The sequence below is a fragment of the Rhagoletis zephyria genome, unplaced genomic scaffold (assembly GCF_001687245.7).
Source record: "Rhagoletis zephyria isolate East Lansing unplaced genomic scaffold, Rhagoletis_zephyria_1.1 Rzeph_scaffold_00205, whole genome shotgun sequence".
NCBI lineage: Eukaryota > Metazoa > Arthropoda > Insecta > Diptera > Tephritidae > Rhagoletis > Rhagoletis zephyria.
The window spans coordinates 133,918-151,012 of NW_016157289.1; the positions used below are offsets into that span (position 1 = coordinate 133,918).

Here is a 17,095-nt window from a genome sequence, read left to right on the forward strand (position 1 = left end):
TTCAATAGTGTTCGCTTTATTTTTGGAAACGAAACATGTTTTGCATGTTCTGAATTATGTATTTCTACATTCTTCATCAAATATTTCTCGTATACCAGCTCTTTTTGCGTTTGGTTTTTCGGTTGTCATTGTTAGAAACAAACTTTTAAATTTTCAGTAAACATTTTTTTTTTCAAAATTCGAATAAATCGAAATAAATCGAATTTGTAACACCAATTTTCAAATCGAATAATCGATTGGTTGGACAATATTTTAAATTCCGAAAAAATCGATTTTCAACCCCCACTACCCATCCCTAGGTAATACCTCTATTTCGACTTTCGTCGTAATTGAGCAAAAATAAACTTGTTCCATTTTTTCTTTTTATTACAACGCTTTTATCAACTTGCAATGTTGTGGCTCCAGAAACTTTCAATGTTGTGGATCCAGAAACTTTCAATGTTGTGTGTCCGACACCATAAAACCTTTGCTTTGCAAAGTTCCTGTAAAAAAGTCTAGTGCATAGGGCGACATCTGTAGTGAATAGGGCGAGGTAGATTTCTTTAAATAAAATTAATTGGTGCTCGTTTGTATGTACATACATATGTAAATGCATGTGTGTGCACCTTTCTATTAATATCGTTGAATTATTTTAATATCTATCGCAAAATTTTATACAGACAAGACAAAAAAGTAGAAAATAAATAATATAAAAAAAACTTTTAATATACAACGCTTGTATAAATGAAAAGCGTGGGGCGAATGCAATACAAAGCATTATATTTAATTGACAATAGGCAAACTACATAGCATAGACCTAAAATTTCTTCAGCGAAAGTACAAATCTGAGATCGATTTTAAGCGGTCGTTATTCATATATCCACATACATATGAACATATATTACCCTTCATATCAATTCAGGTGGCTATTATATGCGCCCACGCTTTTCATTTTCAATCTCATAAATTGGTTATAACGACTTTTGCTAAAATTTCAAAATCAAAAGTTATCAAAACAAATCTATGGGACTGAGAAATATTATTTTCTACTTTTTAGTCCATTTATAAAAGCGTTGTATATTAGAAAGTTTTTTTTTTTTATATTATATATTATTATTTCTTTAAGTTAAAGTATTAAAGTAATAAATGTAGACTTGACACTTGCAAATTTGACATTTCAGATTTGGAAAAGTAAAAATGCCCTAAGTTAGCAACATTAAGTAAGTTAAATTACGACACTGAAAATACGATAAATTCACACATTTAGCTTAAGTTTTTTACTAAATGTAATTCAACTTTTGGCTTTGCTACTTCCCAAAAAAACTGTTCTGCTTTTCAAAATAATGAGAACTGTGATTTTAGGAGAAAAATATAGTAAATCTTGAAAATTTAAGGATATGTACACATTTTACAGTAAAACATATTAAATTGCGCGCTAACTTAAAAGCAATTTTGACCACTTTGTAAAAAATTTCATGAATATGGTCAACTTTGGGACCTTTGAGGCACATTTTTCGCGGGGCAAGTTTTTAAGATCAAAGAAAAATTTCTAGGAAGTCTTGCTTTGTAGCTTAACAAAAAATTTTCTCCATACTAATATGGCGCAGTCTAATGTATAAACATATATTTGACATAACTTTGTAAATAACCGTACTTACATACGTACATAGTTTTTCAAATCCACATTTCCGATCTAATATTTCATGACACCTGCGAATTACGTTCTACATACATAGAGTCCACTGGAGTATTGTTCCTCATATCCAGCCAAGACACCACGTATCATCGTCCATTAGCAGCACGTCTACGCGATGACATTATTAACCAAGCCGAAAGCCAATTGGCCAACACTAACTACGTCATCACCGTTCATATACTACATGAAATATTCAATTTTCCAAGCTATTGGGTGATAAAGAGTACGATGCCTTTGGTGCGCTCCAAACTGCTAGACGAGCATACCAAGTGGGTGGTGTGGTTAGAGGAGAGTACACATGTCTCACTGAAGGCTCTTTTGGAACAGTTAATACTGGAGGATGCGACACAGGTAAGTAAGAAGATTACAAATGAAATATTTTTCACCCGTGGATATTCAACGAAGGGCTGAGGAAAATATTTATGTATGTATTTACATAAATATATGTAGATACAAAAACATATTTAACCCGAGGATGGGCAGCACTCTAGGAGGCGCTAAGTTAACCTACTGGGCCTAAGTAGGCCCATGTTAATTAAATGGCAGATTTTTCTTATTATAGCGTGATATTGCGTAGGCTGACATCATATGTGGCCTCGTTTGTTAGTTTATAATTTTAGAATGTATTTATGGACAAATAGGCCTCTTATAAGGTGTACATACGAAATGAAAATGTATGAAAGGACTTTTACTATTGATAGAAAACACTTAAATGATTCTAAATTTTGACATCACTTTTTGGGAACGAAGTATACAAATACACGCAAGCTCTTAGGTCGAGTGTCTAAATGCGTTGTAATCAGCCATGATGCAATAATACAAGGTGTTATCGGTTGGCAACTTCTCGCTCTAATTCCGCCATATTGACTGCCTTAGGTGAGACAGTGTTAGTTCTTTAACAATTCTTTGTCTAATAATATAGTTGAATATTTTTTTAATTTTTCTCAGTATACGCATTTTTTTTTCTTAAAAAGGTATTTTATCTTATTTTATTTCATTTCATTACGAATATACTATACAAAAGCAAATTTTGTTTAGGAAAAAATTTGAAGTTTTATATTTTTACCCCAAATGGGGCGTAATTTCTTCCCGTTTTTCTTCTCGTTCTACTGAGCTAAGGCAGTGTCAAATCGAGCTGTCATAATTGATACCACCTTGTATTATTGCATCATGGTAATCAGCTTTGTACTTAAGGACTTGCATTAAGAATTTTCGACGCTCTCGTTTATTCCCGTTCTCGTTATTATAAAGATCCCACACAGTGTTGCCACACATATGCTTTTCCTACTAAAACTGGTGGGTTTTTTTTACATTTGGTGGGTTGGTAGGCTAGGTTGGATTTTGGTAGGTTTCGCGACAATAATAGTCATTTGCGAAAAATACACGTTCAAAAATTTGGGTTTAATTTTTGAACCGCGCTGGGACTACTGCTTTTTTCTAATCTTTTATAGTCTACTTTTTAAACCACTCAATAGTTTTAGGCAATTTTTAATATATTCTGGTTTTAATTTTAGTCGAGGCAACCTAGAAAATGTTGTTTTGCTATGAGTGGTTCAAAATTAAAACCAAAAAGCTCGTGGTTTAAAAATCAAACCAAAATGATTTAATTCGAGTTCCTAGGTTTCATATATAGAAAATTTGGTTTAAAATCTAAACCGAAATAGAAAATGTTTGCATCAATATGCCTAATACAATTGGCTGCTACCATGGCTGTCCGGGTCCAAATTTAAGATTTTTTTTATTCTTAATTATGAAAAAGCTTTCGTGAAGTGTAGCGTGAAGCAAACGAAATAGAAAATGTTTGGATTTAAAATTTAAACCGAACTGTTTAAATTCTAAACCCAACATATGTGCTCTCTTTTAAACTTGGAAGGTTTGTTTTTGAAACTAAATTTAGTTTGGTCATATATGTAGTCTAAAAAGTTTAAAATTAAAACCGAAATTTTTAACCGTGTAGAAAATATGTATCTCCGAACATTTTAGCAAACTTGTTTCACCGGTGCATTCGTATAAGGGCGACCATAAACATATAAATGTATCTGATTCGTAAGTGAAAACGTATACCTATATTATTGCCAATATACATTATGAACATCCATAAATACATTCAACAAATTTTATTGAGCTTGAGGCTTGAATTTATTTATATATTGAGCTTGAAAAATTATTGTGGAAAAGCAACCATATTTTTGAAAAAATGGTAGAAGTGATAGCTATTTCGAAAATCACCACATTTCCTCATCAGACTTCTTTCAGTGGGATACGATCCAACGACCCCAGCGGACTCGGCCAGTTTCCTATGCACTGCGCTAAGTTCGCCTTGCAAATTCTTGTTGCCTTTTTCCACTTTTTCATTTGTGAAGCCAACTAAAATCAAGCGTAGCTATCCCAGTGCTATTTAAACTTGATCATGTGGTTGGTGGTTTTGTTGGTTTTGTTGGTTTTTTGTTAATAATTCTATTTTTATAATGTTTAACTTTTAGATGTGCTCGTCCTTAAGTAATTTTTTTTTGTTATTTTATGGCCTTATAACAATTATATTCAAAAATTTTTATTGAGCTTGGGCCGTTTTTAATGAAAAATTATTGTGGAAGAGCAACCGTATTTAAAAAAAAAAAAGGTAGAAGTGATAGCTATTTTGGAAATCACCACATTTCCTCATCAGACTTCTTTTAGTGGGATTCGATCTAACGACTCCAGCTGACTCAGCCAGTTACCTACGCGCCGTCGGCCATAAAACAACGAAAACAAACATCCATAAACACCTTATGTGCCTACAAGTTAATTTAAATTGAACTGAACTACAAAGTCGTACCGAAACTGGTGTGCTCTTTCAATACGTTAGTAAAACCCGTTGTTACATACGCGGCACTGGCTTGGTGAGCCTTTGGCTGTCTAATATTATCAGCATGAAAACTGGAGTACTTCGGGGTCATTTAGAGGTTCTCAAGCCATTCCTGGATGATCCCGCTATCAAGTTTACGGACATTATGCTACCGTGGTTATCCTTCTACAAACCCTATAAGGTCAGAATTCCTGAAAGGGGCTACTGGAAAGCGATAATACTAAGATTGACCAAGAGTCCGAAGTATGGTATACGACGGACATATACCATATTCCAGGAGGAAGTTTTCGAAGTCGAAATATGTGTTCGCGAATGTCTTCATAGAAGGACAAATGGGGACTGAATAAATATTATGTCGAATAGTCAGGCAGCGTTAAAGGCCCAACACTCTTTTCAAATGGCACCAATCCTGGTGGACAGCTGAAAAACTGTTTTGAAGCACCTACAATAGTGTAATGCTCTGGTGGGTTCCGGGACATGAAAGCAACGAAAGGTCTGACTGTCTCGCAAAGCGTGGAGCCCAAATGCACATGCATGGTTTCGAGCTCGTCTGAGGTGCATCTAAAGCATACACTGCAGAGCTACTTAGGAGCTGGGAAGAATCTCAGATTGCGGCCTACTAGGGAGTATCACAGCAAATAAGACAATCAAAGAGATCTATAACTCCTTCCAAGAGGAACGAAAAACTCCTTAACTTAGAAGGGAGGGTCTTAGAACTCTTGCTGGTTCCCTGACAAGACACTGCAAGTTAAAGCCTGATTATGGCAAACTTAACTTAACTTAAGGCTCTCTCTTAAAAATTCTGTTAAATGGGTGTTGCTTATAATTGAACAGCCGAAACTTAACGTAACTTAATGCCACGCCGAAATCTGTTTCATTTTGATTCTCTAAGTTCTACGTTCCGTTAAGTTAAGTTAAGTTGCCATAATCAGGCTTTTAAGATACCATTTGAATTGGGATGGTGGAGGAAACCCCACGTATCATCAACAGCAGACTGATACATCTTGAGGAATGATTGTCTGCTCCATCCAATATTTGTAAAATGGCACCTTCCAAAGAGCTTTACTTCTTCTTAGAACAAACAGGTAGGTTTTGGTCGGTTTTGGTAGGACATTTTGGTAGGAAACAAATGTGGTCGTGGCAGCACTGATTCCACATCAAATGTTGTAAAGCAGAGGTGAGCAAACTCACACTATCACACACATGTGCTTGTGTGCGAAGCAGCGAAGTCGTGCTCAACAGCCAGTGCTCGGACCGCACCACATTTGTGGAATAGATAAAATTTTTTTTTGCTAAATTATATTTCTACTACTTCTACTACCGTAAGCTAAAAAACTACCACATCTTGAAACTTCTTATTTTTTAACTTGTTTATTTGCGCATTAATGAATGGGCATTTTCGACAACAAAAAACAACATTTCTTGCTGCGATGTCGACACGTGCATGAACCAAAAATACAAGATCACGCCTTCTTCTTAGTAGCCCGTTATAATCGCATTTAGGAAAAAAGTTGGGCGACTTTGACATTAGCCGTTTGTATACATTTGTTCGTTGTTTAAAATTTGGTGGTGGCTTTTTACTGCAATTTTCTTAATTTTCGCTTGTGACAACGTGTGCACACATAAGGTAAAGAATAATTTAACACAACGACATATTTTTATATTTGCATAATAACAAGTAAGAAAGTCTAAGTTCGGGCGGAGCCGAACTTTAAATACCCGGCGCAAGTATTAAATATATGTTTTCTACCTTTCCGAAAGCTACCGCTACATGATAAGCCGGCGTGTATAAATTTTAAGTAAACTAGCGTCCTTAAATTTCAAAATATTGAAATTCCAAGCATTTCTGAAATTTACCGTTATATGAAAAGCGGCCGTAATTTTAGTCCGATTTCAACAATTTTCAATGGTTTACTTTTATGTGGAAAGCACAATAACCATACCGAGTTTGGTACAAATTGCTAGAACGGTTAGCGAGATACATATACGTGATCATAAGTGCGCGGTGCCACGCCCATTTTCCAAAATTTTATCATAAACGTATTTCCTGGCAAAGAATTGTTGCAACCATCATTTTGCAGAAATTAGCTTTAATATTTACTGATTTATCGAGGATTTCGTATTTCTCGAAATTACTGTTATATGGGATGTGGGCGTGGTTATTGTCCGATTTTAAANCCTTGTGCACAAGTGCGCTCGGGTATAAAAATGATTATTCATGCGTTCAACAATTACGCGGTTTTTTTTGTTCTCTTCGTTGTTTACTTCTTACAACAAAGATGGCGTCGAGATTTCAACAGCTAGAAAATAACTTTTTTCATTCTTTCTGGAAGGCGTGATCTTGTGTCTTTCGTTCATTTATTTATTTATTTTATTTATGATCGTCTTCGTGCGTCTTACGATAATTGACGATTGACTGATGCTGTGCTAGCACTTCGGCAAAGCAAATCAAATCACTTGTTGCTGAGACTTCACTGCGCAGCTATTCGAATAATACACACAGAAAATGTTTCGGGAGGAATGGGAAATAAGTTATTAGATGCTCGTAACTCAGCAATTTTTTTCCCCCAAAACAAAAAGGTTAGTGCTTCATTTGCCCTAAAAAACATTAAAAATCGTATTAAACTTGATTTCGAATTTTTAACCCATTCACCCTTCATGAATTGAAATACAATCAGACAGTTACACCCAAACATTTTAAACTTTTTATTTACAGTAATACTTAAGTGCATATAACATATTTATAAATTTATTTATTTTAATCTACCACATTGTTTTGGAATATGCCTCAATTTTTCATGGTGATTTACCTCTAAGATAATTTTTACGCCCGAACACTGTCAACAGCAACTGATTTAATTTGCTTTGCCGAAGTACCAGCGAAGCATCAATCGTCAATTATCGTAAGACACACGAAGATGATGATAGTATACACACCCTGCAGTACGGGGGAGTGACTACAGGACTGCTGAATCGGTAGCTAACTGATAAACACCGTCAATTACCGCAGTGTATTTCATCGATTACTTTTACAAGGCAATGTCCTAGGCGGTAGTCACCGTCGGCTCTCTCTGCACTACCGGGAGTTACTAAAGTGATTTATTGGCGCCCTCTGTCGTAGTTTTTCGCTATTCTGCTTCCGACTTGTTCGACTCTGCACTACCATGTGCACTACCACGGGTTAATAGAGTAACTACTTACCTAGGAGTCGGTGCAGTAGCGGTTCGAAAGTAGCGATTGACTCCAGCAGTACTGGAGGGCAGTGTGTGGACTATACAATTTTCTTTTAGTGGTAGATAGCCTTAAAAATTGTGAAAGATTCCAAAACAATGTGGTAGATTTACATATACATATTTATGTATGCATTAGGGCGGGTCAATTTCTATGGGAGATTTTTTCGACTATGCGCGTATAGAACAGAAGGATTCTATGTGTAATACTAAAATTTGTTGAAGAAACCATGGGTTTAAAATCAATTTAGAGTTTTCCAAATTGAGAAAATATCATTTTGCTGTAGTGTCGTAAAGAAGTACTTTAATTATGTATAAAAATTTGCTATAAGTGGTTTTTTGGTATGGGGAGTCCATTTCTACATTTATATTTTTCTTAAAACTTCCAACAGTGAAAATTTTAACATTTTATTCGAAACCTATTCCCGTAATTTGGCAAACTTCAAATTGATTTTAGACTCATGGTTTCTTCAGCAAATTTGCTTAGAATTACACGTAGAATCCTCCTATGCTATACGCCCATAATAAAAAAATTTCCCCGCCCTAGTATGTATGTAATAAAACATTTAAGTTTTTTAAGTATTTTATTAGTCTACAAAAGATACATACAATACTTTCACACATATGTATATATATTACTAATGAAAAGAAAAACAAACCCGTACGCATTTCGCTGTTACATATGTAGGTATGTCAAAAAACGATGAGCTTTCTCCGGAACTATCTTCTACCGGTAATGGTTTTGGAGGGCTGTCTTTTCTCCTGAAAAGTATTTATTATTAAAATATATTTCATAAATAGCTTAATATATTTACGTTAGAGTCATTTTAGCGAAGACGCTACCACAGGTGATCATAGATCGATTTCTTTCGAGTTAGTTTTCACTACTTTCTCTATTTTAAATCTGAGCGCACTTGTGCACAAGGGTATATTAATTTTGTTCACATAACGGTTGTTTGTAACAGCCAAAACGAATCGAGATAGATATAGACAAATGTATACATAAATGCTCAGAATGAATAGAGAAATCGATTAAGCCATGTCTGTCTGTACGTCCGTCCGTGTACACGATAACTCGAGCAAAAATTGAGATATCTCAACGAAATTTGGTATGTAGGTTTCCGTTAACCCAAGGTAAGTTGGTATTGAAAATGGGCGAAATCGGACTGTAACCACGCCCACTTCCCATATAACGGTAATTTCCAGAAATACGAAAACTGCGATATTTTAGTAACTAATGAAGATAATTCACTCAAAATTGAAATCTACAATAATTTTCAGACGAAAAATAAGAATATTATAAATTTTTGGAAAATAGGCGTAGCCACGCCCACTTATGATTACATGTGTATATCTTGGTAACCGCTGCACCAATTTCTTCCTAACTTGGCAAAGTTTTTGGCCCTGATACAGCATACTAAATGGCCGAAAATTTTAAAAATCGGACAATAACCACGCCCACATCCCATATAACGGTAATTTAGAGAAATACAAAATCTTCGATAAATCCGTAAATATTAAAGCTAATTTATTCAAAATTGATGCTTGCAACAATTCTTTACCAAGAAATATGTTTATGGTAAAATTTTGGAAAACGGGCGTGGCACCGCCCACTTATGATCACATATATGTATCTCGGTAATCGTTCTTCCATTTGTACCAAACTTGCTATGGCTATTGTGCTTGCTCCGTAAAAGCAAAACGTTGAAAATTATTGAAATCGGACTAAAATTACGGCCGCTTTTCATATAACGGTAAATTTCAGAAATGCTTGAAACTGCAATATTTCGAAATTTAAGGACGCTAATTTACTCAAAATTGATACACCCCGGCTTACCATCTAGCGGTAGCTTTCGGAAAGGTGAAAATACATATATTTAATACCTGCGCCGGGTATTTAATGTTCGGCTCCACCCGAACTTAGACTTTCTTACTTGTTATTGTTACAAACGCAACCGTAGGACGAATATCTCTCATATTGTATTTTCTCATAAAGTTGACAAGGCAATGCTCGTGTATTTAAGTTGACAATGCAAATAATAATTATCCAAATAGAAAGTGATTTATTACAAAAATATATTTACATTTGGTGAGAAGTTTTCAGAAATGCTTATTGGACGTCCCAACCGTCACGGCCAATTTCGTTTTTTAACCTGACTTTGAAAATACGAAATAAAGTAATTATATTAAAAGTATAATAAATATTCATGTGAAACAAGTAGAGCTCATTTTACTCACGAACTTTGCATCCACAATAGAGACTCGTTCCACCCGTCACAAAATACTGCCCCACCCACCACAAGCTAAAGGAGTTTTTATACCCGAGCGCACTTGTGAACAAGGGTATATTAATTTTGTTCACATAACGGTTGTTTGTAACAGCCAAAACGAATCGATATAGATATAGACTAATGTATACATAAATGCTCAGAATGAATAGAGAAATCGATTAAGCCATGTCTGTCTGTCCGGCTGTCCGTCCGTCCGTGTACACGATAACTCGAGCAAAAATTGAGATATCTCAACGAAATTTAGTATGTAGGTTTCCGTTAATCCAAGGTAGGTCGGTATTGAAAATGGGCGAAATGGGACTGTAACCACGCCCACTTCCCATATAACGGTAATTTCCAGAAATACGAAAACTGCGATATTTTAGTAACCAATGAAGATAATTCACTCAAAATTGATATCTACAATAATTTTCAGACGAAAAATAAGAATATTATAAATTTTTGGAAAATGGGCGTAGCCACGCCCACTTATGGTTACATGTGTATATCTTGGTAACCGCTGCACCAATTTCTTCCAAACTTGGCAGAGTTTTTGGCCTTGATACAGCAACTAAATGGCCGAAAATTTTAAAAATCGGACAATAACCACGCCCACATCCCATATAACGGTAATTTNGTATAAACGTAGTAACAATTATCTATTTTCAAGTATACATACATATGTATGTATCCGTAGTTGGTATGATTGCCGTACTGAGTGCCATACCTGCATAAGAGCGTTGAGCTTGCGCTTGCTAGCTTGTTTTTTTTCTAGCCGGTATGTGTGGTTGGCCAAAGGGTTATACACAACTTTCTACAAGGAGCGCGATGAATTGCCAAATGAAATGTGAAGTTTCATAACTAGGCACTTGGTAAATCACCTGAAATCTTAGTCAGAATATTTTTCGGCTAGTAGTCGTAATATCGGTTAGGTACAAAATCCATTTTTGCAGCATTCATAGATCTCCAGAGTACTTCGACATTGAAAAACACATTTGAATCTGTGTGCCTCTGAAAGAGTCTTTCTTCCTTCTGTCACATCGTACTCTGTCAACAGGGTTTTCCGCTTACACTCATACAAAAATCAAATTCATGTCGAAATTGGATCCTACCCCAGAATTGCGCATGCAGCTTTCAGACATTATATCGAACTACTATTTTATACAATAATTAATAACAGTGAAACAATTTCTTTCTTCACATTAAAATTTAAAGTATGTATACTGTTTCTAGTATAAGTTTTTATTCATATTTGGATTGCAGTGCCTTTGATTTTTAGTAATTTGATGTGGGGTTCCATAAAATGAAAGGTGTTTAGTAAGGGTTCCAACATCTTAAAAGTTTAAGAACCCCTGGTGTAGTGGTAAGCAGTGCGCGCTTCCACTCCGCAGCGCCTGGGTTCAAGCCCTGGTCAAAGCAACATGGCAAAAAATATAGAAAAAAGGTTTTTTCTTAACAGCGGCCGTCCCTCGGCTGGCAATGGCAAACCACCGAGTGAATTTCTGCTATGAAAAACAGCTTCTCATAAAAATACAATCGCCGTTTGGAGTCGGCGTAAAACTGTAGGCACCTCTGTTATGTGTGACAACATCAAGGCGCACGCCACAAGTCGGAGGAGAAGCTCGGCCAAACACTAACATATGTGTAAGCGCCAATCTATATATATATATATATATGGTATGCAAAAAATCTCGTTTTTCGACAGAAAATCCCATCCGCCCGTTTGAGTCATAAAATCCCGAAAAAAGGGCGAAATCCCGCAAACTGGCTGCACTGGTCCGACCTAATTCCTTTTTTTCCTTTTTATTTCGGCCACTGACTTTGAATTTCCCTAAGTCGAATGCATTTGAAAGTAGTATCAAGACACTTTCGACCTCTGTTTTTGAGTTAAACGAGTTAGTTATTTAAATCCAATTTGGACCAGGTGCTCACATCAAAAATTATAATTTCCACTCTCATTAACTGAAACACTGTCGTAAGCATATCCAATCAGCTGATGAATTTGATTCTGTAGCTGAATGAGATATGAATTTGCCGCCCTGTTTTCTACTGATAATTAGTCTGTTCGACAAGCAGATAATCAAGGCGAATTTATACAAGGTGGTGTTGTATGATCAGCTGATTTCTTCGCTTTGCATGTATTTTGTCTTTGCTTTTACTGATTTGACAGTAAACTTTGGGGCGAATTGCGATTTGACATAACACCCGCAATACAAAATATATGTGGTTGTTATTGTTGTAATCTAAATTCGCCAGTAACACCACCTTGTATAAATTCATGATGCAAAAAATAAGATGATGTACATAGAGAACTTCACGCTCTAAATCCGCCATGTGGACTTCCTTAGAAAAACCGTGTGATCTCTTTTCTTATTTTGAGAGGGATTTTGCTGAATAGTAGTATAAAGTTGACGAAATACTGAGTAGGCAACACTGCTTCATTATTCGAAGTTTGCTTTGTTCATATTCGCTGTCATTTGTTTTCCTGATTTCGAGAATTTGTGTAAATGTTTTATTAAATCCAATTATTCTTCAATTAAATTATAATTTCACTTCTATCAACACGTTCAAGTAAGTTGTAAGCGAGTCTTTAATTACTTATTTAACAGAAAACTATTAATAAGTAGCCCTATTACAGGTTTTAATTCGTTTATATTGTGTTCATGCCACAGTGCAGCACCGCCCGAGTGCGAATGTGTTTTGTGGTGTCCCTGCCCAAGTGCTACATCGCCCTGCGTTAGTGCGTTTTGTTCCTGCCCAAGTGCTGCATCGCCCGAATGCGAGTGAAACTTTTAAAATACCTCCAAGTAAGTTTATACTGGGTATTTAATAACCAAATAATAATAAAACGTATTGAGTGAATTTTATACCATGTTCTGACCGACATCGAAAACATGTTTTCGTTGCTAAAACTGGTTTTCGACCTAAAACTTGTGTTTTCGTCAATGTAAAATCTGTCAAACGAAAACAGGTTTTCGCTGAAAACCACTTGAAAACTCACGTTCCACTCATTCCAATCGGTGTCTGCGCTAGTTTTTTTCGATTATTTATCGAAGTGGAAGTCATATTTTATCATCTTTAATACGCCATTTCGGATTTATTGCTAATTGGCTGACCAAAATTAAATAAGCATGGAAGTAAAAGGTTGTTAATGAAAAGAAATTGAAGAAAAAGTATTTTGGTTTTGTATTTGTGCAGCAAAACTGTAAACCAAGGATGTAAGAAATGTCAACGAAAAGACCAACAGTCGATGTGAACAGCCTTCGGCCCACAATCCCAAAACTCGTTTTCAAGGTGTTTTCGTTGTCGGTTGTTGTTGTTGTTGTTGTAGCGGCTACAACAACCCCGCCCAGGATGGTTGGTATCTCAGTCGTTGTCGTCAAGTTCCACTAACGGCAAGCCTAGGAAGCATGCAGCTTCTGTGGGGTTGGTCCACTGGGACAAAGCCGTTAGGGTTGTCGGGTTTTCCGGGCATGCGAAGAGATGTTTCGAGTCATGTGGGTCTCTCCGCATGCCGGACACTCATTCGGCACATCCTCATTCAATCTACTCAGGTAGGAGTTTAACCTGCTGCAGTAGCCAGAGCGAAGTTGTGCTAGTGTTGTGCGAGTCTCCCGAGGCAGATGAAGCTCCGTCTCATCTGTGTCCGGGGGTGGTATGCCTAGAACGGCATTCACAGGTCTGGAGTCTACATAACTCGAGACTGACTCCCTGTGAATGCCGTTCAGGGCCTGTCGGTAAGCTGTCGGGTTCAGAGGTTGCTTGATGAACCTCTGGACTTCGTCCGTCAGTTCATATAGATGCCTCCTGACGTGCCTAGGCGAGGGCTCCTCTGCAAGCAGCTGTCTGTTTGGGTGGCCACTTCTGTGGCTCCCGATCAGGAACTGCTTGCAGAGCATTATATTGTGCTCCTTTACGGGGAGCATTTGCGCCTCGCCGTGAAGATGGTGTTCGGGCGACATCAGGAGGCATCCTGTCGCTATCCTGAGTACGGTGTTCTGTGCAGTCTGTAGCTTCGTCCACTGCGTCCTACTAGTCTCCGGCGAACACACTGGCGCTGCGTAATTCAAAACCGGCCGGCCTATTGCCTTGTATGTTGCCAGCAACGTTTCTTTGTCTTTNTTACACTTGACTGAGGTGGAGTTGTGGTGAAGTCGTCTCCGGCATACACAGCAGGTGTAGGTTTCTGACCCTGGGTTTGACTCGATGCCAGCCCTGAGTAGAAGAATACGTAGTGAATGTAGCCCTATGGACGAACAACTTCTGAGATACTTCGCCGACCTAAACGGGGTTAGATCGCCGAAACAACATCCCTTGGTCGGGTAAAACCCGAGTCATTCCGGTACGTAGAACCGGCTGTCGTGGGAATGTTCGTTGTCGGTCAGAACATTCCCTGCAAAAAATTGTGCGACTAATCTCTAAAGAGAGTATTCCGAGATTACTCTCAATCGGGTACAATTGGGCATTAATTAGTCCCAACTAGTCTCATAAGGGTACTAATGGAGGTCAATTAGTCTCAACTCATCCCTTATGGGTATAATTGGAGATCAATTAGTCCCCAACTCATCTCTAATGGGTACTATTAACGATTTAATGATATGTACGCACTTAGTCAATCAAATTTCATGTGCGGCGTTCGCATACAGAGAGAGTATTCGCCTAACAAAACTGAGCACCCCGGTTCGAATCTCAGCTGGCGCAAATTTCTGTTTTTATTTTTTAAAAGTGAATAGTCGCTTTTTATACCCGTTCGGGTATAAAGGTGAACAATTAGTCTCTTCATAGGACATGCTCGAACAAAAGCGATTAGTTCATTCCATATAAAGAGATCAAAAGTGGTATTAGTCGCATGCTCCGTTGCGATTGCTCCCGGAGTCATCCCGGATTAGTCCCATTTTTTGCAGGATTGTATTAGCATTGCAGGTCATACATAGCTTTTCTTGTGCTACTGCCCAAGTGCTACCTCGTCCAGCGTGTGTGTGTGTTGTTGCTGCTACTGCTCAAGTGCTACTTCGCCCAGCGTTTGTGTGTATTGTTGTTCCTGCCCAAGTGCTGCATCGCCCGAGTGCGAGTGAATCTTTTTAAAGAGGTGGTATTCAATACCATGAATGGAACTCTGGTGGAAACCTGCAAGAAATATCTGCACCGTCAAATGGTCTGAGTTCTGACGTAAAGAAGCTCTTTTTTAGAAGTCGTATGCATTTCCGCATAAAATACCTCAATAAGAAATTAAAACATTAATATAAATCTAGTAAAATCTTGCAACTTATGGCGAGTTTGGGAACTCAACTAAATACAAGTAACAAAGAATTTTCACAAAATTTCAGTTTCAACTATGTGGCCAGACATTTTATGCTTATAATAAAATTACTGCATTGAAAAATTAGCTAAAATGCGCATAAAACAATCACAAAATATCTAATGCTTAAATATTTAAATACTTCATATCAGCGTTTGCACTGACACGTCTAACCGCACTTTAAGTTATAGTACCAGGCTGGCCGGGCTTTGTCCCCGTACTTTTAAAATTTTTCAAGATCTGGATACCTTTAAAAAAATATTTTGGAAAAAATGGATTTCGATATCTATTAAGTAAATTTCATACTCCAAAATTTAGGTGGCAACCGTATTCCGAAATAAGCTGGAATGATTGGTACATACATTGAGCTTATATGTACTGTGTATATACAGGGTGTCCCAGAAGTAACCTGCCAAACTTGGGAGAAGGTAGGTGGGGTGGTGAGCTCCCTGATAAGCAACAATTTTTCAAGTAAAAGTGTCACCGTTTTTGAAATATTTAAATTTTTTTGAATTAAAGAAAAATCGTGCCTTTTCATGTATTTTCTTTAACTGCATCTACAAACTAGGCTACACTTAGTAAATTTTTTATGTAAAATACTTTCAGATAGTTGCTTCTCCATATTCAAATGCCATGTAGTTAAAATATATTAAGGGACCATCAAAAAATTATAACTATTTTGGGATTTTTAACTCTTTGATATTTTCTTCCCCAACTTTGACTATCTCTGGTAAAAAAAAAATGTACTGAGCTATAACTTTACATTACATAAAAAAATTGCTCATTTAATAAATATTTCAGAAATGTGCCACTCTTACTATTTCGAATAGAATAAAAAAAGTTATAGCCGCTTTTATGGGTAAAGGACTGAGACACGCTAGAATGTATTTAATAGATTTAAATTTAAGTTGCTCTTGTTACCGACCAATGACATGTTAAATAGTGCAAAGGTACATTATTACCTGCTACTGACATTATTTTCCGTGCTGGAAATATTTTTACCAGCAGCAATTTGCCAGCAAGAAAAACAGCTGATCAAAAACATCTGTTTGCATTTTATGAAAATTATGAAATTTATTTTGATGATTTTTCAGTTTAAATTAACTTGCACATCTAGCAGATGTCTCGAAATAAAGCAAATACTCATTAACGTTTTCTTAGGAAATAATTTTAGGCGAACCTTAAATTTATATTATTTTCGTGTTTCAGTTTCATGCATTTGTATGTAACCAAAATTTCGATAAGCTGTACTAAAAACTTGCAAGTTTTTGATAATTTTGCGTTCGCGTACTTCTTGGGGTAACCTGCAAGTTGCTGCTGGACATTTTTCACTGGAGATCTATTCGAACAGACTAAATGAGTAGTGCATAATGACGTTTATTCTCTACCAGTAGAGAAATAATCGGTAGAGAAGAGTTACAGAAACGAGCTGCAGATCTCGACATTTAACAAACTCCTGTTTCCACGACTCGGCACCAAAAAACAAAAGATCCGTACATCATCCGGACTGCGCCCCTCGTGTCTTTTGATCGGGAAAGGAGAGCAAAACCCGTTAGGATTATTTATTTATTTAACAAGTAAGAAAGTCTAAGTTCGGGCGGGGTCGAACATTAAATACCCGGCGCAAGTATTACATATATGCCTTTTCACCTTTCCGAAAGCTACCGCTACATGGTAAGCCGGGGTGTATCAATTTTGAATAAATTAGCGTCCTTAAATTTCGAAATATTGACGTTTCGAGCATTTCTAAAATTTACCGTTATATGAAAAGCCGTA

General features: G+C 36.7%; 1 protein-coding gene across 1 annotated transcript in view; it reads left to right on the plus strand.

Annotated features, from left to right (window-relative positions):
• LOC108358090 (beta-1,3-glucosyltransferase) overlaps positions 1 to 17,095 on the plus strand; it is a 140,795-nt gene that overhangs the window by 69,704 nt on the left and 53,996 nt on the right. Inside the window, exon 2 of the mRNA XM_017609235.1 lies at positions 1,716 to 2,026. Within this exon, the coding sequence (XP_017464724.1) occupies positions 1,716 to 2,026 (311 nt within the window). The remainder of the gene's footprint in view (positions 1 to 1,715; positions 2,027 to 17,095) is intronic.